General features: G+C 42.7%; 2 protein-coding genes across 4 annotated transcripts in view; both read right to left on the bottom strand.

The window, feature by feature from the left end:
* Nucleotides 1–2445: 2445 nt before the first annotated feature.
* Nucleotides 2446–9680, bottom strand: SUPT4H1 (SPT4 homolog, DSIF elongation factor subunit). The gene is made up of 5 exons (XM_074223622.1): nucleotides 9467–9680; nucleotides 7403–7509; nucleotides 3738–3793; nucleotides 3410–3463; nucleotides 2446–3206 (listed from the first exon to the last, which is right to left on the bottom strand). Exons 1-5 carry the CDS (start codon nucleotides 9533–9535, stop codon nucleotides 3139–3141), a joined length of 354 nt encoding a protein of 117 aa, XP_074079723.1. The 5' UTR covers nucleotides 9536–9680; the 3' UTR covers nucleotides 2446–3138.
* A 382-nt stretch (nucleotides 9681–10062) lies between these two features.
* The window catches only part of RNF43 (ring finger protein 43), an 81434-nt gene continuing 68356 nt past the window's right edge, over nucleotides 10063–23140 (bottom strand). For 2 of the 3 annotated variants that reach the window (XM_074223620.1, XM_074223619.1), the window contains 8 exons: nucleotides 21022–21144; nucleotides 17398–17472; nucleotides 17120–17251; nucleotides 16210–16311; nucleotides 15672–15833; nucleotides 15301–15403; nucleotides 13626–14966; nucleotides 10064–12064 (listed from right to left, as the gene is read on the bottom strand). In XM_074223620.1, coding sequence (XP_074079721.1) covers nucleotides 12021–12064; nucleotides 13626–14966; nucleotides 15301–15403; nucleotides 15672–15833; nucleotides 16210–16311; nucleotides 17120–17251; nucleotides 17398–17472; nucleotides 21022–21144 — 2082 coding nt within the window. In that variant the 3' untranslated portion in view covers nucleotides 10064–12020. Of the gene's footprint in view, nucleotides 12065–13625; nucleotides 14967–15300; nucleotides 15404–15671; nucleotides 15834–16209; nucleotides 16312–17119; nucleotides 17252–17397; nucleotides 17473–21021; nucleotides 21145–23140 lie in introns of all 3 variants that reach the window. The other variant, XM_074223618.1, reaches the window with a different exon arrangement.

The raw sequence follows: 23140 nt of genomic DNA, 5'->3' as shown, positions 1-23140 counted from the left end.
AAAAGTTCAACAGTACTAACACACTAAAAAAAAATGGAGTGCTCTACATATCACTTCTACAAAGAAGGTAGGGCTCCTAACATTTCTTTTCACATTAATTTATTCTGTTGCTTTTCCATTTATGTTGTTGTACCCATTGCATAGTTTTCTCAGTTCTTATGCATCCCCATGTTTGTAATATTCAGTTTGTGCCTCAACTTGTTAAACCATTTCATAATAGGCATGTTTCCAGGTCTTTGCTACTACAAAAAGGAGCTGCTAGAAACATTTTGCACTGTACATAGGGCCTTTCTCTTTTATCACTGGTGTCCTCAGTTCTTGGCATAATTCTAAATTGCTTTCCAGAAATCATACCAATTCAGTTACCACTAGCAGTGTATGTGTGCCTTGTAGAACTCATTTTCAAAATAACTGCTGATGATTAATAAAAATTCATGCTACAGAACTTCTAAAAGCTTCATGTTTTCTTTTGCCTTTAAAAAGGGGTCCTTACCTCAAAAGTCTGAGAAGCATTGTGCTAGAGTAGACACTAATGTTCTCAAGAGATAAAGGGAGTGCCCTCTGTTTTGGTCTTCTTAGTGAACTGTATGAAACAGGAGCCATCAGGGCAAGCCCTTCCCCAATGAGAACATTATCATATCTGGTCTTTCTTCTACTTCGGACTCTCAAATTTCAACTGCATTAGAAAGACAAACTGACTCATTAGCAACCCCAAGTGGCCAACAGGGTACACATTTATCCCTTACTGGATAAGGCCTTTGGAAGTTGTTTCACCAGTTCAACACTCTTGGAATTGAAAGATGAACTCACCTGAGCAATAACTAAATAAACTAGCAATAACTAAAGCAGTCAGGGACTGCTTTTTTATAAGGGATAGGGAACAGGATAACATCAGGAGATTAAGGTCAGCTGTGAAGCCCAAATAACCAGAAGCCAAAAAGTCTGTTCAATTCCAAGAACCAACCATGAAGCAACTACAAGACCGGCAGGTGGTAGGTAGGTAAAAACTGCAGTATCTTTTCTAGGGGATGGCTAGGTGGCAGCTAGGTGGCACATCGGATAGAGCACCAGCCCTGGAGTCAGGAGTACTTGAGTTCAAATCCGGCCTCAGACACTTACTACCTAGCTGTGTGGCCTTGGGCAAGCCACTTAATCCCATTTGCCTTGCAAAAAAAAAAATTGTATATATATATATATATATATATATATATATATATATACATCTTTTCTAAGTTATTGGAGGTGGGATGGAGGGCAAAATTATTAACTTTAAAGTATATGTAGGTATATGTAGCTATAAAATGATGAAAGGAAATACTCATGGGAAGGGCAGATGGGCCTGAATTAAAAGTTGATTAATATGGGGGCTCCTCAATCTACCTGAGTTCAAATTCAGCCTCAGACACTTAATAATTACCTAGCTGTGCCACCTTGGACAAGCCACTTAACCCCATTTGCCTTGAAAAAATCTAAAAAAACAAATAAAATAAAAAAGATTAGTTTATGGGGTCTTGGGAAGTCCTCCATTTTTATTCATGTTCTAGGAATTGTGTAATACTTATTTTTTTCTCATAACTAATAAAAGTTGGCTTGAGAGAACTGAGAAAAGGGATTTGGTCAGACCACAGGGAAAGGGTCTGGTAAGAACTGGAAATTGAATTTCCAATAAAGATGATTCCCTAAGAACTTTGAGTTGCCAATTGGAATTACTGAGATTGAATGGAAAACAACTTGAACTAGATTCAGGATGCTATTGAGACCAACTCATAGTTCTTAGGTTATACCACTTTGGCAATAAAGACTGATAGGAAAGAGAAAAAGAAAAAGAGAGAGGAAAACTTAGGAAAGGAAGCTAATTTTAGAGCTGAAAGGAACAAGGTCAATTCCCTTATTTTACAGGCAAGAACTGAGACCTAGTAATATGAAATAGATTGTCCAGGTCACACAAGTGATAACAGCTAAGATGTGAACCTTGCCCCCAGGGATGGTTGGTAAAAAGAAAAAAATAAAGTTGCCCTTTCTCCCTTCTTCCAGTATGCTTCAGGTATCACTCATTTACACTTATACCACAGGTTTTCACTGGTGTTCTTAGACCCAGGCATTGATTATTTAATTCTGTCACTGAAAAAATATTAGGATCAGGTCAAAAAGACAGCCATAAAAAGGTCAATAGGGTAAGCAGGAATTATAAGTTAATACATCGATGAACAAGCAGAAATCAGAAAAAAATCTGGAAAAACTTGTACTGAACTGATGCAAAGTGAAATGAGCAGAACCAGGAAAAACAATATACACAGTATCAATGACATTGTGAGATGATCAACGGTGAATGATCCAGCTCTTCTCAGCAACCCAATGATCCAAGGCAAGTACAAAGGACAAAGAAAAGGCTATTCACATCTAGGATAAAGAACTGATGCCAGGATAAAGAAATGATGACTCTGAATGCAGATCGATGCTTATTTTTTCAATTAATTTATTCTTTCAGTCTTTTCTTTTTGATCAGTTTCTTTTTCCACAATTAAGACTAATATGGAAATATGTTTTACACATATACAAACCATAGCAAACTGCCAACTATTTTTCAAAAAATAGGGAGGGGAAAAGAGGAGTAAGAAAAATTGCAAACTCAAAATCTTGTAAAAATTAATTAGTAATTGGGAAGAAAATAAAATATTACTAATTTTAAAAAGCTTGTAATGAGGTAAAACCCAAAATACATTGCAATATGAAGTTTCAAATGGTCAGCAACCATTTAGAGGGCCTTGACAAACTCTAAGAATGTGGCCCCTCTTCATAGCTGGGTAAGAGGTGGTCTGAACCAAAGAACTTGAGAAAGAGTGCTTCTGACTAAAACAGTTCACATTTATTATCCTCTTTTCCACACACACAATCCAACAGCCTCGCTAAAAAATAGGAAGTTCTACAGAACTCTACCTCAACATTTCTATAATTTTATGAATCCAACCCTCTTTCAACAATCCAGAATCCAATGCCCTTGCAGTCGGTCATTATTGCTTCTTTACATCCCTCAAAAGATTGGAGAATGGAGGGTAAGTGGGAAAATGAATAGTATTCTTTCAGTTCAGCAGTGATAGAAGTTCAAGAGGAGAGGCGTTTGGATGCCCTCATGTCTCACTAAGTCTTGATTGCTGTGTCTCTGGATTTGTAGACCACACCTCGGCTCTTTAGCTCCCGAACAATTCCTGCAACAAGAGAGAAGAAAGCTTTGTGAGAAAGAGACACAAAACAAGAAAACAAGAAAATGTCAGCTATCAGGTGGAAAATGGAGGGTAAATTCCTCTAAGATCATTATTAGTAAGAAAGGATTGCATCTTATTCAATGGTTGCTGCAAGTACAAATCCTGGTGGATGCCTGATGAAATAAAGGGAAAGAGGGATAGTATACCTTGAGGCAGACGGCCAGTGACTGACACTGCATAAACTCCAGGCTTGAAAGTACCTAAAAGAGATGGAAAGGAGGCAGGTAAGACTACACAGAAAGGCTTGGGCTACTAATGCAAAGAACTTGAACTCTGAACAGAAGGGATTGTTTACTGTTTATTCTGGACTGAAGGAAAAGATGGTTCTATGCTTTCCCCCCCAACCTAATCAATACTGCCCTTCTGCCAGAACCCAGCAACATTGGAACTGTCAGCCCTTCTCTGCAAATAAGGCTAGAGGAAAAATGATCTGTATCGAACATTTCTGAAAGGGATAAGAAAGGAGACACTTACTAACTCGCTGCCATTTAGAGACCCAGCTGTCCTCCGGACTCATCATTGCAATGATCCTGTAAATGAGAAGAAGAGTATCCTAAGTTTCTCTTTGTTGGGACAGTAGGAAGACCTGTCCTTGAGGGTCTCTATATCCACTTTTAGCCTTACACATTCATAGGATGCTCACAACAAACTGTCCTAGTTACTACCTCACCAGTACCAGAAATACTACTTTCTTACACAATATTCCTTTTTTTTCAGATTTTATTTGTTTTCCACCATTCATTCTCCCTTCCTTCCCCCCTCACCCTCCCATAGAAGGCAGTCTGATAATCTTTACATTGTTTCCATGTTATGCATTGATCAAAAATGAATGTGGAAAAATCATATCCTTGAGGGAAAAAATAAAATATTAGAGATAGCAAAATTATATAGTACATAAGACATCTTTTTTAAAAAAAAACAAAACTGAAGGACTTTGGTCTTTGTTTAAACTCCACAGTTTTTTCCTCTAGATACAGACAGTACTCTCTATCACAGATACCCTCAAACTGTCCCTGATTATTGCATTGATGGATTGAGCAAGTCCATTAAGGTTATCATCACCCCCATGTGGCTGTTAGGGTGTACAATGTTATTCTGGTTCTGTTTATCTTACTCAGCATCAGTTCATGTAAAGTCTTTCCAGGCTTCTCTGAAATCCTATCCCCTCCTGGTTTCTAACAGAGCAATAGTGTTCCATAACATACATGTACCACATCCAATATCCCTTCTTAACCTTTTTTTTGTGTCATGGAACCCTCTGGCAGTCTAGTGAAGTCTTTGGATACACTACCACTATCCTGACTTCTCCTCAGAATGATGCTTTTAACTGAATAAAAAACAATGGATTACAAATACAGATATCAAAATATTTATTTTTTTAAGTTTACAAGTCCTAGGTTAAAAACCTTTTGCCCTAGGGTGGCTAGGTGGCGTACACCGGCCCTGGAGTCAGGAGTACCTGGGTTCAAATCCGGTCTCAGACACTTAATAATTGCCTAGCTATGTGGCCTTGGGCAAGCCACTTAACCCCATTTGCCTTGCAAAAACCTAAAAAAAAAAAAAAAACAACCTTTTGCCCTACAAAATGGATGATTCTCATTATTGATTAGGGGAAATACAAATTAAAACAACTCTCTGAGGTACCACCTTACACCTTTTGAGATTGGCCAATATGACCAAATGGAAAATCTTCAGTGTTGGAGGAGATGTGGGAAAATTGGGACACTGATTGATGGTGGAGTTGTAAACTGAGCTAACCTTTCTGGCGAGCAGTTTGGAATTATGCTCAAAGGGCAATAAAACTGTGCATACCCTCTGATCCAGCAATACTTCTACTACGTCTAGATCCTAAAGAGATCATACATATAGAGTCTATATTAGATTATTTTCTGTCTGGGAAGGAGGTAGAAAGGTAAGGGAGGAAGGAAGAAAAATGTAAAACTCTAAACCTTGTAAAAAAAATGATTGGTAAAAACTATCATTGCATGTAGTTGGAAAAACAAATAAATAAAAAATATTAATAAAAATAATGAGTGATTCTTAGAGATCAGCAGCCAATACAGGAATCAAATGCCACTGTTCATGGCTAATGGGACCACTAAGCCCAGAGTTTCTGAGGAAGGAATGCCTTCCCTGCCCATAGTACTGCCTCCCTCCAAACCAGTTTTTCTTGTCCTTCATTTTTTTTTTTTTGCAAGGCAAAAAACTAGGTAATTATTAAGTGTCTGAGACCGAATTTGAACCCAGGTACTCCTGACTCCAGGGCCGGTGCTTTATCTACCACGCCACCTAGCTGCCCCCAAACCAGTTTTTCTTAATGATTCTTTTATAGCAACATAATCATTCAAGTTGGAACCTTAGATCTGTCTGAGTCCTTTCTCTCAAAGACTTGCTATCACTTCCCCCCCACACCCCATACCTACTCAGGTTCCCAAAACATCTCCAGAAGGCTCCAATGCTATTACTCTTTAAGGGTTTTATTATATATCACATACCTAAGCTCTCCCAACAGCTTCCAAATTACAGTCTTCCCACTTCCAGTCTCTAAACTCTATTCATCCAGCACATTTTAGTATTTGTGTGACATCCATGTCACAGTATTTTTCCTAATGCACACATTCCATGCTATAGTTTAAAATTCCAATGATTCCCAATGGCCTACAAAATACACTATAATCTACCATCTTTATAGCCTTATCTCTTTTACAAGTACCCCACAATCTAGTCAATTAGAACCATCTAGTAGTCCTAAAACATGCTTTTATTCATTTTGCTTTCCCTCCCCCACAGCTATTTTCTCCACTCAATTTCTACCTGTTGACATCCTTCAAAGACCTAGCTCCTTTACATAGTCTAATGACTCTAGCTGGATGTGATATTTGCTTGTTTGGGGAAGAACTTATGGGTGTACCCTACAGGGTCTTGCACTACCTTGCCCACAGAACTGGGAAAAGAGAAAAAAGAAGTTGATTAGAAATCAAGAGATCTGTCATAAGATGTGTGATCTTGGGTAAGTAACCAAATCTCCCTGGTCTGAGTTTCTTCATCTATAAAATATGTGCACTGAACTAGATGAATTCTATTAGGTCTTCAATACATTTTTTAGGAGTTACTGAATAAGTATTTCCTAAACTAGGGTTTTTAATCTGGGGTATACAACCTCTAAGGGGTGCCCCCTGGATGGATTTCTTAGTCTATGAACCTGGATGGGGGGAAAAAAATTTACTTTTTTTTCCACAGTCCTCAAGCTGGATTTGAGCATTTCTTTCAATTATTTAAAAACATTATTTTGAGAAGGCTTAGGTTTCACCAGATTGCAAAAAAAAAAAAGTTCATGGGGGTGGAAAAAAAGTTAAGGACTGATCAAGATCAAGAGAAAGATAGTAAAAAGAGGATAAAAAGTTGGGGAAAATGAGGAGCAGCTAGGTGGCACAGTGGAAAGAGCACCAGCCCAGGAGCCAGGAGGACCTGAGTTCAAATCTAACCTCAGACATGTAATAACAATTGCCTAGTTGTGTAACCCCACTGCCTTACAAAAAAGAAAAGTTAGGGAAAGTTTTTAGAAGAAATAACCCTAGGAAGACAAAAGGAATGTTGAATGAGAATAGTAAAAACTAAAATTTCATTCACAAATATTAAATGGAAAATAGTGGACTTGTCAAGCTACCATGGCTCTGCTCCCATTTTATCTTATCTTTTAGCAGAGGCAATTTCATGCTTGAGAAACTATCAGATCCTTAATTAGGCAAAGTTTAGAAAAAAATCAAATTAAAATCAAAATGCTCCTTCTGAAAAACTTGTCTTCTATTCTCTGACTATATTCCATAGGACTGAACTTTACTATTTCCTATTCTTGAATGACACCAGCTGAGTACAAGGTGAATTTACTACACTGCTCTACTTTTTGTTAGACCAAAGGGAGACCTTTTACTGAGGACCTTCATTAAAAATGCAAAAGCAATAATTTTTCCTTTTCACACATCAGATTTCCTTGAGACTATATTTGATTTCTCTCCTTCCCTAATATATATCCTTGGGTCCTAGTGACTTTACATGTCACGCTGTTTAGAGCAAGTGTGGGAGGAGATAGAAAAGCTACATTTGAGAGATTGGCACAACTAAGGAAAAGAACTACTTACCCATCAAAAGAAGAACTTGTACAGTCATATACCATCTCTCGGTTACCTTTCATCTGTAGGTATGAGTCGCAGTTATCACAGCCATCATACTCAAATTGGTCGATAGTCTAAAGAAACATGAAAGGGATACAGTTGGTAGGTCCAGTTAAAAAGGTAGCTCTTCTCCCACTACCACTCACAGGGAATATGGGAATTCTCCAGTTCTCCAAATTCTTCCCTCCTTCAACTTTTTAGTATCTGTTCCTTCATTTCCTAGGTCTTACTTAAATAGTGCTTGTGTTCTATTTTTCTTTAATTGATATCATTCCTCTCCCTCACAGCTTTCTTCAGCTTCAGTCCTTCCTTTTACCACCTAAATCCACCCCCCCCCCACATCCCCTCTCTGGATCCTTCTTTGTGATACTTCTCCCTTTCCCCAGCTTCTGTCAGCTCTAAGCTCTGAATATCCTATCCTTCCCTTTCTTACCTGCTCCATGCCACTTTTCAATCTTAATTTACTCTATTTCCATACTTCAACACAAACTAGAATATTCTGTTTAGCTCAAAGTGCTTTTTCCTCAATCTGAAATCTCCATCTTGACTTACTGAATTTCCATCTATCTTTTTTTTTAGATTTTTTTTCAAGGCAATGGGGTTAAGTGGCTTGACCAAGGCCACACAGCTAGGTAATTACTAAGTGTCTGAGGTCGGATTTGAACTCAGGTACTCCTGACTCCAAGGCTGGTGCTCTATCCACTGCCCCACCTAGCTGCCCCTCCATCTATCTTCTGAAGCACAGCTCAGCTGATGTCTCTTCTAGGAAACTTTTTTTTTAATGTTTTTGAAAGGCAAATGGGGTTAAGTGGCTTTCCCAAGGCCACAAAGCTAGGTAATTATTAAGTTGTCTGAGACCGTATTTGAATCTAGGTACTCCTGACTCCAGGGATGTGCCACCTAGATGCCCCTGGGGTACTTTTTGACCCTAATCTTCAGAATTTAGGCTGCTGTTTGCTAACACTTCTGTAATGTATTTATCATATAATGCTGTGACTTATGGTTTTCTGTTTTTGTCTTGTCCACAGGCTGTAAATTTCATGAAAGTAAGAACTTTGTCTTTATTCAAGCTTTGCCATCTACCCCAGCACAGTAGTCTGCACCTAATGAAATAATGTTTAACCAAACAACCAACTCCTTGATTAAATTCAATTCAACAAATATTATCCACTGCTTGACTAACTGTCCTAAGGCCCTTCAGATACAAAGATAAGTGAGAAACAAAGAATTCACATTCCTTTAGAACACAGGTTCACCAGTGTGGTTCAGTCATCCTTGGGGGTCCCCCTTAAGATTGGCTGTGCAAAAAGGCTGGAGGAGATGCAATTTTGTGTCCGAGTCAGGGCATGTTGTGTGCATGGGTGGGAGGCATGTGTAATCTGTGTGGGGAGGGAGAATGAATGAGGTTGAGGTTGTGTAGGGCTGTCTGATCTGAGGGTCAGTATGTTCTCGAGTAGGGGAATGGTGTGATTGGAACTGTGCTTCAGGGAAATGGCATGTCTCCAAAGCTGAATTCTGTGATCTTTCCTGTAAACCTTATCCTCTCAAATTACCTATTATCACACGAGGCACTACCATCTTCTGAAGTCAATCAAGATGGCAACTTGGCCTTCAACCTCAACCCCTCACTGCCACTGCCCGTGTGCCATCAGTCGGCAGCGCGGGTGTTTTGACCTCGGGGGCACTGCTCCTCCTGACACGGCTCCTCCTCGGGCTAGGCCGGTGCCTGGCCTTCTGGGAGTCTGCCCTGCACTGCGGCCCTTCTTCCATCCTGCCGTCAAACTGCTCTCCCTAAAGCCCGGGTGGGCGCGCGTCACACGGTTTGACTGTCTCACCCCCGGGCCCCTTGGTGCTCTTCCCTCCGGACTCCCCATCTTCGCCTCCTGTCTTGAGCAGGGCGCGAGGTCCGCGGGCTCCGGGGGCCGGCGCGGCGCCGGGCTTGGCCGCGGAAGGCCCTCCGCGTCGGGGTGACGCGCCTGGGCGCTCCCCTCTCCTCCCCGACCCCGTCATCCCCAAACCCCGGGCCGGTACCTTAACCAAGGAACAGAGAAGACAAGCTCGCAAGTGCCGCAGGTCCTTGGGAACCGTCTCCAACGCCATCGCGGCCGCCGGGCCTCCACCCCGCTCTGGGCTCCACCAAGAATGTTAACACCGCCAAACTCTTCACATACCGCGCCGGAAGTGTTCTTTCGGCCCCTTCCAAAAGACAACTTCCGGCGAGGGCGGGGCTCCCAGACAGGAACTTCCGCTCGTTCCTTCCGTCCCCCCCATGCCGTGGAAATGGTCTCTCCCCCGAGGGGGCGGGGCCGGGCGGACACCTGGTCGGAGGCCCGCACGGCCGGCCCTGCCCGGCGCGCGGAGGCGGCGTCGGCGGCGGAAGTCTCGTGGGGCCAGAGCGCGCGGGAGACGCGGCCTCGTCCTCCCAGGAAACGGAACCCGCCCGTGCGCGCGCCGCCCGCCCCTCCCCGCCGCGCTCGCCCGGCAGTCTGGGCCCCGCCGTGGGCCGCCCCGCGCCGTCTGCGATCTCCTCCGAGCCGGCCCCCCCGTGCCCGCCCTGCCTGCCCTTGCTGCCCGCGGAGCCCCCCGGCCGCGGGTCTCCCGGCCAGCGCCCCCTGCCCACCCCGGGCACACGCGGCCTGGCCCTTGGGCTGCTGCCGGGCCGACCAGCTCATCTGCTCAACAACCTAGCCTCTGGCAGCGAAAGGCTCAGTGACTTTACGGGTCCAGATGAGTGATGTACCTTTGCCCCTGATCTCATCATTATTCAGACCCTTTCCTTAAAACCACACTAAATCTGACCTTTCGAAAGAATCTGTCTGTTGAGAACTTACTCCAATTATCTCATTTGTCTCAAAATTCCATTATTAAAAAGTAAGTGGTGACTGAACCATCTAGCCTAATCTCTTTTCCTAATCTCTTCCACGTCTCTGGAGGTGACACATGAGGGCTCCTGCACTCAACTCTGCTGCACCTTCCTAGCACTCCAGACATCAGCAATAATTTGTTGAACCTGATAGATGACGTTACAAAACAATAACACAAAAGCAGACTTGTTATGTGGATAAATATATTAGTAAATAAATACATTTCTCAACATAATGCCTGATTCAAGCATCTTTCTGTTTCTGGTTCACATATAAATACCCATGTGGGATCTGAGATGCTGCTTCTCCCCACCAGTTTTAAGAAGTCCTGGAGCTTTCAGAGTTATTTCTGCTTCCCCCCACATTCCCATTCTAAAACGGGGTAGGGCCTGAGAGGAGTGGTATAAGGCTTAAGTTGCCCCAGGGTGGGCACCATCTCAAAAATTGCCTTAACTTTTGTTCCATCGCCAATCTCCCTTTCACACCTTCCCCATTAACAAGGCTATCTATAATTCACATTGCAGAACTGAACCTTCATGCCCTTTAGCCTCAGGATCTCCAGTTTTGGTCTCAGGACCCAAATGCCTCAAGTCTCTTTCCTTCTCTATGTTCTCACTCAGTTCTCACTGCCTCTTTTCTCTTTATACTAGTGCCTTATGGCACCTCTAGTGATGGGGGAGGGGCAGGAATCTTTGATGAGGGCTTCTGTGAGGGAGCTTTAGAAATGTAGCCATGTAGAACTGGAATGAACTTTAAGGGTCAGAGAGCACAAATCCTACCTCCTGACCTTGATTTTACAGATGACAGGTTAAATGACTTTCCCAAGATCATATAAACATTGATGTGCTAGAGTTGCTTCTGCAACAGTGAGAGGTTCTAAAGGACAGGTTCAGGACTAGGCTTGGGCAACTTTGTCAGATCCCTCAGGACCTTATGAGCCCATCCAAGGTATATTGAGTGATTTAGGGGGCAAGATGTTATATCCTAACTTTAAACATGATAGGTCCTTTCCGGGGATTATCCTGTGACTTAATAGAGTGGATACCACAGATTTAGGAAGAGTCAGATAATTCACACTGAGAATTGAGTGTGAATTGAGAACACTTTCGATTCTAATTGTCCCTTGGATACATTTATCAGTCTCTTTGTGCCTTTCTCTAAGAAAAATAGTGAACAGAAATTGATTTGGGGGTACAGCCAAAGGGGGAAAGAGCCAGATGGCTATCTGGATGCATATTTGCAACTCAGTTGGAACCAACAACTACAGTTCTCTAGAGCTCTGAATGAATTTGGGGAATGAAACCATCTGGTCTCTAGTGGGATGTGATAGAGAAAGAGCCCAGAAGTTTACTCCTCAACATGGCTGTCTTCAGAAACTTTAATCTGGAAGAGAGCCAGGTTCATAGATGTAGCTGCTGGGAAGCTCCACTGGGCATTGGCTTGTCTGGGCTGCAGGTCTCAGCTAGGACCAATCTGCAGGAGTCACCATTCCAGAGCCAAGTGCAGGGAACAAAACCAGGGACATGGGAGAGCTCTCTCCCCTAACACCATCATCCCTTCCCCCTCCACTGGCACTTCTGAGTACAGCCAAAGAAAGGGTGTTCACCGAGTCCCTTTCTTCTGTTAGAGGGGGAGGGAAGCAAGGATTCTGAGCTAGGCTAGGTGCCAAGTCATCCAGGGCACTTTGTTGTTGGAGGTCTTGAGCTGGAGCCTGTCCCATCTCACACTGCCTGTTCACACAGCTCTTCGATCTCCTCCTCTGGACCTGCATTCAGACAAAATGATAGGGGCATAAGTCTCTTCAAGTTTTGACTTTGTCTTCCACCACTTCCCAGAAGACAGATAGCAAGGCCAAGAGACAGCAAGATAGTCATGCACTGAGAGGAAAGAGGATGAGTAAAAAGGAGACCAGACTGAGAGCCAAGAGAAGTCTCAGGTAGGACTCAAAGGAACATGAATTTTCCTTTCTTTCCAAAGATGATGTTCAGTATTGATAACAAAAGAAAACAACTACATGCCAGGGCCTAAAATAAATTAGTATAAGCATAACAAAAAACAAACATTATCTCTAAAATAACTAACATGCTTCGGTTTCCTAAGTTTTCTTGAAATTTGTCTGCTGATGACTCTGGGTCCAGATTGAGGGTGAGGAATCCTCTCAAGTTTAATCCTTTAGATATCTGGGTTTGGGAAGAAGTAACACATATAGGAAAGATAGCTCAGGGAGGGAGTGATTTGGAAAAATTTTTTGCAAAACAACTTGAAAATCATTTGTTGCCACCTGATGACAGCTGGGAGGAATGAGGTCCCTTTTAGGACAAGATCTAGCTAATCAAGTTATCCAGAGGAGGCCCTGTGCACAATCAATTATTCAACAAGCATTTATCCAGTCTATGATGTCTTAGGCACCATGCTAGGTATGCAAAGGCAAAGAATCAAACTATTTCAAATTTAAAAGATTACATTCTAACAGAAAAAAGACATAGATGCATAAATGTATGAATATGGATCTATAAAATGAATAGAAAGAAAGTTTTATTCAGGCAAAATGGTGCTGGAGGGGCATCTTGAAATTTTGAGATAAGAGCTGAGGAAAGAACATAGTCCAGATGAGGAGGAGAGTGTTAGTACAAAAAGAACATGGGAGAAAACAGTGAAGAAAAGAGTTTTCTGGATCAAGAATTGATATGAGTCTAGAGCATTACCTTCTTAAATTTTATGTGTGTTATATAAATATATACAAATTATATTTATATAAAATGTGTGTGTATATAATTTGCATGTTGCTCAGCTTTTCATGTCATGTCCAACTCTTTGCTAAGAAAAACCCAAATGGAGTCATAAAGATACTGACGTGGTTTGCCCTTTCCTTCTCCAGCTCATATGACAAATGTGAAAATTGAGGCAGACAAGGTTAAGTGATTTGTCCAAGGTCACAGCGTTAGAAAGTATTTTAGGCTGGATTTGAACTCAGGAATATGGGTCCAGAACTCTATCCACTGCACCAAGCTGCCACTCACCTAAAATTATGTATGTATTTAATATCTCCTCTAATACATATGTTCATATTATCTCCCTTTATATATATGCATGTATGTAATCTCCCCCAAGATACGTATGTATGTGTATACATTATCTCCCCTAAAATAATAAAAATTTCCTGAGAGCAGGGGTCATTTTGTTTACTTTTGAACTTTCAGTCCTGAGCATTGGGCCTGGCACACTCTAGGAATTTCCTGTTTGTTACTGACAGACAGATAGGATCTCCAGTTCTTCCTAGTCTTCTCCTCTTTGCTACCACTGTGAAATCTCTTCAGGAAACTCACCAGGCTGGGCTGTCAGCACCTGACAGTGTGGATGAGGACACGTCCTGTCCTCCAGGACACCAGGACTCCATTCAGAGGTTCTCTCCTCAGCCGAACAAGGACTCAGAGGATGACAGTGTGTGAGGCACAGCCACATGGGCTGTGAGTTTGAATAACAGGGTCCTGTAGCATCTGGTAGCAGCCTTGTATCCAAGCCCAGCGGTCCAGGGATTAAAGGGCGGACTTCTCGAGGCCAGGGATATGTTAAGCTAGAATCATGATGGGGAAGGGCTTGGAAACTAGGGATCATGGGAATGTCCTGGAGTCGGGTGGATGAGATAGGCTCTGGAAGTCCCCTCCGTTTCCTCTGTTGGTGTCTTGTCAAGACAGTAGGTCTCTGTAATCCTAAAGGACTAGGAAGGTGAGCAGAACTGGGACCAGAGTTTTCTCCAGAGCCACAGTGTGATTCTGTGAGGGCCCGAGGTCTTGTATAAGAGACCTGCCTAGATGGGGATGGGGGCATAGATTTGGGGGCTTTCTGGACAAGAGGTGGCTCTGAGTGGGATTCTGTCCTGAAAGCTGTGAGCCTGAACTGGGGTGGTCCAGTTTCTGGGCTAGCATTCCTGCCATGCCACTGGAAGCGTTTTTTGTAATGATGGTGCCGGTGTTTATGGTAGTGGATGTGGCTGGACATTTGGACATCTGCTTTTGGCACTACTGAGTCCAGAGAGCGAGGCCGATAACCTATACTAGGTTGCACCTCCTTCTGGGTCTCACCTTCAGGGCTACAGTATACCAAGGGGTCAAAGTCACTAAGAGAGCTTCGGAAGGTAGAACTGCTGCCATGGATACCCTGAAGGCTAATGTCTGTGCAATTGACCACTGAGTCACTGGAAGAACCATGGCAGGGCCCAGAACTGGAGTCACTGGCTGGTCCATCTGCCAGGTAACCACTTCTCTCTGTACGATAGCTCTCCCCTGACCCACTGCTATCATGTGGCCTTGACCGTCGTGGAGAGGCTGAGCAAGCTGATGGATGTTGCATGGAACAGGTTCTGAGTCGACTAAGCCTCCAGTTACCAGCATGGGGATGCTGAGAAGCCGATGGACGAGGCTGAGTGCATGTATGTCCTAAATGCAAGGTTCTGGGTGGGTGATGATGCCAAGAACCATGCTCCATGGAGGATAACAAGGGGCCAGGCCGAGGAAGTTGGGCTGCCAGAGTCTGTGGAGCACCTTGCAAGTATGCTGCAGGGAGATGATAGTGGGCATGACCAGGATGTTGTCGAATGAGATGAAGTCTTCTGCCAGGTTCTTGGTATGGACGTGGGGGTCCTGAGGATTGGGAAAATGGATCTCCCTCTAGAAAAAAAGAGATTTCCAAATTTGGCACAATTCATTTGATGGTTTAGGGGAACAACTCTCATCCCTTACCTTCTCTGTCTCTCTCTCTTTGTCTCTCTCTCTCTCTCTCTCTCTCTCTCTCTCTCTCTCTCTCACACACACACACACACACACACACTCACACTCTTTTCTTCTCCTCCAATTTGGTTTCTTTTCTAAGAAACCAGTCAATACATTTATCCCACTGCCACTCATCTATTACTGAAACACCTACCTTTTTGATTCTAAGCCCTGTAAACCTTCCTTCAAAAACACCTTTTCTCTAGGGAAATCCTTGGCTTGAATCACCTACCTATGATGTTGAACATGCAGAGTGGGCAGGTCTGGTGCTGATGCAACCAAGGGTCCACACAATTACGGTGGAATTCATGGCGGCAAGAAATAACCCGTAGCTCCTGGATGGAGTAAGAAAATATCAAAGGGTCAAGACCAAAAAGAAGCTACACAAATATAAAGAACTCAGCATTTTTCACCTTTACACTCCAACTTCTTACTATTTCTTCCACCTCCCAGAAAAAATAAGAAAATTTAGAGAGGAAAGTCAAGAAGAGAAGAAGTCAGTGTGTTCCCATCATATGACTGGCTTTCTCTACACAGGTTCTCCTCAAACTTCAGTCCTTTCTTCTTGAGATCAAGTTGGGGAACTGGGAGACTCTTCCTCACCTGACCATCTGTAAACTCTTCTAGGCAGATTGCACAGATGGGTGCAGAGCTACAGCTGCTCCCAGAGTCAGACCACTGGGACTGGATTTGTCTGCAGTTGGTCCTGTACCTTCGAGTGGCCAATTGGCTGATGGCCCAAGCTGTTCGTTGTTGCAAGGGTTCCTGGAAAGACAAATATGGGCTTAGGAATGATAAATATTAACTGTCCCCCTCAGCCCCAGAACTCTATTACCTTGGCCCCCAGGATTTTCTCCCAAAAGCTGGAACCATGAATAATTCACCATCATATTATATTTGACAGTTGCTCCTTTTTAAATCTCTCTCTTCCTCTGTGTCCCCTCTACCACACAGATTCATACTGCTCACAAAGCAAATTCTCACTTTACCAAGGAGATCAATGAAAGAAGTTGGGAGTAGTGAATGGGGGTTTGGATGATGAACAGCCAAGTTAAAATTGACCTGAACACACTATACATTCTGCCTTTGTTGGCTTTCCACCACCACCACCAAAAAAAAAAAATGAACCCACAAATCTCACCGGTCTGTGGCGAGGGTGGCATCGGATCCGTAGCACAGAAGCAAGGATGACCACAAAGATTATGCCCACCACTGTGAGGAGGATCCACACGTCATAATCTGGCTATATAGGAGGCAGAAGGGAGAAGGGCAATGACACAATTGTGACCCAGGTCAGATACAGATGAAATTTTGGGACGCAGAAGGTTATCACCACCCATTTTCACCATTGGCTCTTCCAATTGTTTGGTCTTGGATTGGGAAGAAGGTGTTAGGTCTTCCTTCCCAGGGATACTTCCAAGGGGATTATTTCCATATTCACCTAATAGGAATGAGGTGGAAACTTTTCAGCTTTGGAGAGTTAAGAAAAAGGAACCTTTGGAAAAGTCACAGTGAAGTATAAAATGGATTGGAGTCCTGGTTGGATTGAATTGTGGTATGATAAAACAAACAAACAAAGAAAAAACAGTTGGGGGGGGGGTGTTAAGAAACTTAGATTCTAATCCTAGATCTGATATCAATTGTACGACCTTGAACAAGTCACTTAAACTCTATGTTTTGCTTCACTAGCTTTCAGTTATCAAATACTGTGGGCTGGAAGACATTTTACAAACATAGTCTTCTCTGTTTATAATCTAGAAAATGAAGGTTCAGAGCAGTAAACGGACTTTTTGGCCATGATCACACAACAAACCAGAAGCATAAGGAAGCCAAAAGTCCAAGCCTCCCAACTCCTGGATTACCTTGCTATCTTTCTTTCAGTGTTCAACAACAAAAGGTAAAATCAGGGATAACATAAGAGGTTCCAAAACAGTCCTGCCCTCTCCATACACACATACTTCTGCTGCTTCTCAAAGGACAGCTCAATAAATAGCATCCCAGGAGAGAAGGAGACCATCGGTAGAAAATGGTGAGAAGCAGGGAACCCTCACCCAAGTTGGAGGTTCCTTTAGCTCAATTCGCACATGGGCCTTTTGGTTCTTGTATACAAATTCCATCAACTTCTCAGCATCCTTGTCCCAAATCAACACCACTGGCCACCTCAGTCCCAGGGGCTGCTGCAACTGAATGAGATAAAACACTGTAAATTATAAACCCTCACACTGCCCTCAAGTTGAGGGACCCTTGCCAATACCTGGGTCCTAGTTCCCTTCCCCTTGAGAAACTATGGACCTGTTTCTCCTCCATCTCCCTAAAAGCTTCCTGGTACCTGCTCAGCAGCTGCACGATCCTCAGTGATATCAAAGAGGACAGCACTCGCTCCTCTTTCACCTGCCATCCGGGCCTGAAAGAGAGACAAATAAGTCAGAGTTAACTACCTCTATCTGGACTACTCAGATTGTACCCCCTCTACCTGGCATGATCTCTTTTCTTCCTTTCTATTAACCTCCTTGTTGTTATTGTTGTTCAGTTATTTTCAGTCCTGTCTTGACCTTTTGTGACCCCCATTTGGGGTTTTCTTGGCAGACACATTGGAGTGGTTTGCCATTTCCTTCTCTAACTCATTTTACAAATGAGAAAACTGAAGCAAAAAAAAAAAGGTTTAAATGACCTGTCCAGGATCACAGTCTGTATCTAAGGCCAGTACCCTATCCACTTTGTTACCTAGCTCCCCATTAACCTCCCTGGAATCCCTTAAGTCCCTAAATCCCATCTTCAGGAAGTCTCCCTCTTAATTTCAGTGCCTCTATTATTTTTTTTACCCACTAAACAAGTTTGCTCCCCCCCACCCCATAAGAAAGGTACTCTCACTGCAAGTTCCTGGAGGAGTAAAGCTAACATTCATCTTTCCAGAGGTGAGGACTGAGATTTGGGCTCCTGAGAGCAGAGCCCAGGGCCTAATTCTTTAAGTAGTGCTTTGAGAACCTAAGACAACATTACTAATGGATTCTTTCCTTCCTCTCCCCATGGCCCTACAACAGTCCACCTTAACAGTCTCTCTTCTTCTACATATTCACCTGTCTCCCTTACCCACACACTGGTTGGCCTTGGAACCCTGCCAAGCCTGCCAGCTCTTTCCTTGGCTTCAGTTCAAGATAACTTAAAGTAGTCTATATTATCCCCTAAGCCGTGCTAGATGCTAACATCAGAAACCAGGGAGCAAAGACAAGTAGGAGGACATTTCTACCCAAACACAGACAGACGATTAACAGTGAAAGGAAACTTATTTTCCCTGAGCAGACACACATAAAAAAGACACATGGGGAAAAGATAGGACAATCAAACTAAACCAGGTTTTATATGGGAAATTTTTGTTGGTTGGGGTGGGGGGGGCAGTATGAATGTAATAGTTCTCAACTCCTCCCCCTTTTAGTCACTAATCATTCTAGGGCAAATGATTTTATCTCAATGAATTCCCCAGATCAGTTGTCTCACTGCCGGGAGTTGTGTGGTATAGTCTGATGCTTCCTTAGCAGCAGAGAAAGAGTTAATTTAAATGTATGAAGTGGTGGCAGGAAGAGGAGCAGAGTGTGGGGCTGGAATTTACTTACACTTTTTTTTCTTCCAGCTCTTTGATCTCTGTGTCCCAGGAAGAGCCTGTCAGGGCAGGTCTCTTGCCAGGCAGGCTCCACAAGGCTTCCCTCTCCCCTAAGGGAGGCCCCTTAGTGCCAGCAGCCTTTGGGCAAGGGAGCCTGGGGGGAAGGGAAGGAGATACCAAGGCAATACCCTCTGTGACAAGAAATAGTATGAGGGAAGGAGCATCTTCTCAATCTCTCCCACTCATTCTTCCCAAAACAAGGTTGGGTAGCCTGTGGCCTGTCCCAGTTCTAAGACAAGGGCTCAGAAATTCAATTGCCTAGAAAGTCACAGAAAACTAGAATAAGAATTACAAGAAGTTATTTAGTCCAGGCCTCTGCCTTTAGGCACTAAGCTATCCTGACAAAAATGGAAAATCTCCAGAAAAGGAGATTCTTTAACTGAAACAGGGAGGTAGCCAGAAATGCTTAATCTACGACTACAGAATTGAACTTGGATCAGTCCAAGGATCTAATCAGACTAATGGTTGGAGAATGGGGCTATCTGGAATGGTAGAGCTGATCCAAGTATCAACAACTAGGGAAAAATTCATTAGGATTACTATGACTCCAGGGCACATTAAAGGAATGGGGGGGGGGGGGGCAGGCGGGAAGGAAGGGACAAACTAATTCAGACTTCTGTCTTCCTTCTGACTACCCAGTAACAACAAACAGGTTTGAGGAGTCAATCTTATAGGTCTAGGAAACAGAATTTCTTAGTCCTCCATTTCCTATCATCTTCACCCCCACCTAATTTCATCATCTAGGAAACAGAAATAATGAATATGATCTGATTTAGGAAAGTCCAAGTGATATTCCATCTAGACTGTATGGACTAAATAGTAGTAGTGGTACCAGGATAGTACAGCACAAGGGGGAAGGCAAAGTCTAAAGATTTTGTTACCTTCCCCTCCTTTCTCTTTGAAGGGTTGGAATAAGGAACACTGGAAAGTAATTATTGCAACGTTCAAACGTCCCAGCCCATTACAGCCCATAATTACAAAGTAGTAAAAAATGATCAAAGAGGCTAGGATGTTTGCCAACAGGCAAAAACAAACAGGACTTTCAGGTAGTGATTCTCCTGGCCCAGGTTTGAGGAAAAATGCCAGATTTAGTGACAGATGGCAGCAAGTGACTGGCATTTGTGGATGCACAAAGCCATCAAGTTCCACATCCTTGCCAAAGCACAAGCAATCTCCTTATTTTCCTCTGTAGGGAACTAGTACTAAAATGAAGTCATTAAAAGTGTCAGAGAGGTAGGGGCATGAGAAGAGAAGGGAAAGGATGAATCCTTTAAGAAGGCTTTATGGGAAAGGGAGTTAAAAAACTAAAATGTGGATTCATAGACAAGTCCTCAGAAGGGAGGATGATTGTCCTTGTGCATTCCTAAGAAAGCATATTGCATTCACCCTACCCAATATGGGAAAAGTGAGATCCAGTAGTTCCTAGCACCTAACCAAAAGGATAGTTATTTCCCTTTTACCCCAAGACTCTGCCCTGCCTCACACATATCTCTTGGCTTCAGTTATCCCTCTATAATGCACTATGAGCTTTGATTAATTTTACAGACCATTGACTAGGAGAATGTAACCTAAAAAACTGATTTCCAAACCCTCCTGGCCACTCAGTCTTCTGGGGCTAGGCAGGACATGGTTTACCAGTCTTTTGCTCTGAATTATTATAGCATTTTATACTAATCACATGGTTCTTGATGTATTCTATTTGTCTTAGTTTACTTGTATAATTTTATTATTTCACTTACTAGATTAGAAACTTCTATAGGACAGGGACTGTGGTTTTATATCTTTTTGGATCCTCCATTGTGTTTTGCATATAGCAGGTATTAAAAAATATTTTTTAAATGAAGGCATTATAGTAAGATTTTTAAACAAGGGGAAGCAAGATGATTCCAACAAAGGATTTTGTAAATCTTATGTGTTATATAAATGAGGCATTATTGTTGTGATGGTGGTGTTTAGTGGTGGTGGTGGTGATAATGATGGTTCCAAGCAAGGAGAGGATGACTTCCAATGTGAAATTATGCCTCATCTTTGGTAGTTCTACAGAAGGAAACCACATAGAAGTGTTTCCTTAGAAGATTCTTCCAAGGGCAAAGGAAAACAGGTCAAGGAATGGTCACCTCATAATTCCAGCTATGGGATAAGTATAACATAGATTCTTAGGCAAGAAACCAAGGGGGAAGTGATGTTTTCAGGAGGCCACAGTGGAGCCATATAGTATGCGATACTCTCAAAACCAGGAAATTGCAAAGCACTTTACTTATATTATGGCCCTAGCCCTCTGGGTCATTTCTTTACCTTGCTGGCCAATGACAGACAGGGTCGGGGAGCTCTCCTTGGGCTTTCCAGCTTGACAATGCTTATGAAACCAGGTTCCAGGTTGTCATCATCACTGGCATTGCATAGGTAAAGAGGGTGAGACTGCAAGAAAAAGAAAGAAAAGCAATTTAGGGAACTTTAGGGAAGTCATAGTATTATGAACACTTTAATAAAAAAAAAACTGCCATTGTGATGGTTGGGATCTAGGATTTGGAAGGAAATGGATGAAAAAGGAGAAAGTACCAAAAAAAATGGTGTGTAAAGAACCAGTGGCAAAAACAGCTTTAGCTGCACCAAAAACTTCAAGTCCCTTAAGCTTCTATCTCTGGTTTTTCAAATAAAGCACAACATTAGAGCAATAATGCTGTAATCATGTTGAAATCTGATTCTCTTTCCATTGGTCTCGAGGAACCCACTAGAACAATTACCTCTCTTGTAGGTTTTCCTCTGTTTCCTTGACATATGCTTCACCTATCTATGGGGTAGAGTAACTAAGGCTAATGAACTAAGCTGATTCCAATATAACTGCCTGGAAGAATTCCAGACAACTACCCCTCCAGTGGAACTACTAGCCTAGTAGTCATCTGTTCCTTTATTAGGTGTCTTTTAGCCCAAAGAGGCATTTAGCAGGTACAGTGCGTACAGCGCTTGTTGAGTTTGGAGTCATGACCCATGTTCCAATCTACCTTCAGATTCTCAGTAACTGTGTGACTCTGGGCATGTCCCTTCTCTTCAGTTTCCTCCACTGTAAAACAAGCCCTACCTCCCAGAGCTGTTATGAAGATCAAATGAGACAGTATCTGTACAGTGCTTACCATAACTCCAATTACATAAGAGGTGCTTCATAAATGGTTGTTCCTTTCCTGGCTTGCTAATACAGACAAGTCACCAGACACACACCCAGACCATCTGCTAGGCTCTAGTAAACCAGGTCCAGGTTCTATAAGCATGACTAAGACAGGAAGTTAGTAGAGAAGATGGCTTTGCTGATGGAGAGAAAAGAAGATCCTTCAACATTCCCCAATCCCATCACCAATATGATTTAGAAATGTCATGTCCTAAATATCCACAATATGGAGCTGTTCTAGGTAGATATCTATCCATACTTTCCTACTATCTAGAAAGGTCTTCTCTAAGAAGAAAGATTCCAAGGTTATGGGCACCTCTCAAATTTATAAGGATGATAATAATAATGCTTTTTTTTTTTTTTAGGTTTTTGCAAGGCAAATGGGGTTAAGTGGCTTGCCCAAGGCCACACAGCTAGGTAATTCTTAAGTGTCTGAGACCGGATTTGAACCCAGGTACTCCTGACTCCAAGGCCAGTGCTTTATCTACTACGCCACCTAGCCACCCCATAATAATGCTTTTTTAAAAAATTTTTCAAACACCTTCCTAATATCTCACTCACTGTATCCTCATAGTATGAAGCAGGATAAAAATAACTTTTATTCTTGCCCTTAGCATTCAGGGACTAGAGAAAAGCTAGAATCTTTGCTACTACTAGAAAACAAGCTAAGTCAAGGAGACTGACAAGAGGTTGATGGTAGTGATGAAGTAATACTGTACCAGCAGAGAGATTCCCCAAGAAAAATCAAGTCTGTGAGAAACATGACTCAGTGGTAAAATAGATCAGTCAGGGCTCCTCACTCCCTGTGGCCTGGGAGCGCCAGATGAGTTTGGGGTGTGAGGAGAAGCTAGGCAGAAGCCCCTCAAGATTCTGTTAAGGAGTTGATCTCCTAAGGGAACAAAGAAGATGGCACTGAACCTGGTAAAACACACCTGCCACAGCTTGTTCCTTCAGAGAACAGTCACTGGGCATTTAAGATTCAGGTTTAAACTCCAAAAATTACAAGTGAGGATGGAGTGTGAAGGTCATGTCCCCCAACAAAAAGCTAGACTATAAAGAGGAAAGGCAAGAAAGATGAGATTAGAAAGAAGACTAGGTCCTTATAATATAAATAGTCTGATTCATTGACTACAGCAGGGGATATGGACTTTTACTTCCATCTCAAAACAATGCATTCATTTATCTAACAGCATCTTCTAGATGAGTCACTCTCATTTTGGAACCCTGTATGCTTGGAGGGCAAAACACAGC

This window comes from Macrotis lagotis, chromosome 2, assembly GCF_037893015.1.
Source record: "Macrotis lagotis isolate mMagLag1 chromosome 2, bilby.v1.9.chrom.fasta, whole genome shotgun sequence".
In the NCBI taxonomy this organism is placed as follows: domain Eukaryota; kingdom Metazoa; phylum Chordata; class Mammalia; order Peramelemorphia; family Peramelidae; genus Macrotis; species Macrotis lagotis.
Note: the sequence above shows the minus strand (reverse complement) of the source record. Positions and strands in the feature narration are given on the sequence as shown.

Coding starts and splice junctions, on each gene's coding strand:
- SUPT4H1 (XM_074223622.1), bottom strand. CDS start 9,535: ATGGCGTTGGAGACGGTTCCCAAGGACCTGCGGCACTTGCGAGCTTGT. Junction 3,794..7,402: donor ACAAGTTCTTCTTTTGATGG/GTAAGTAGTTCT, acceptor TCTCATTTACAG/GATCATTGCAATGATGAGTC. Junction 3,207..3,409: donor CACTGGCCGTCTGCCTCAAG/GTATACTATCCC, acceptor CTCTTGTTGCAG/GAATTGTTCGGGAGCTAAAG.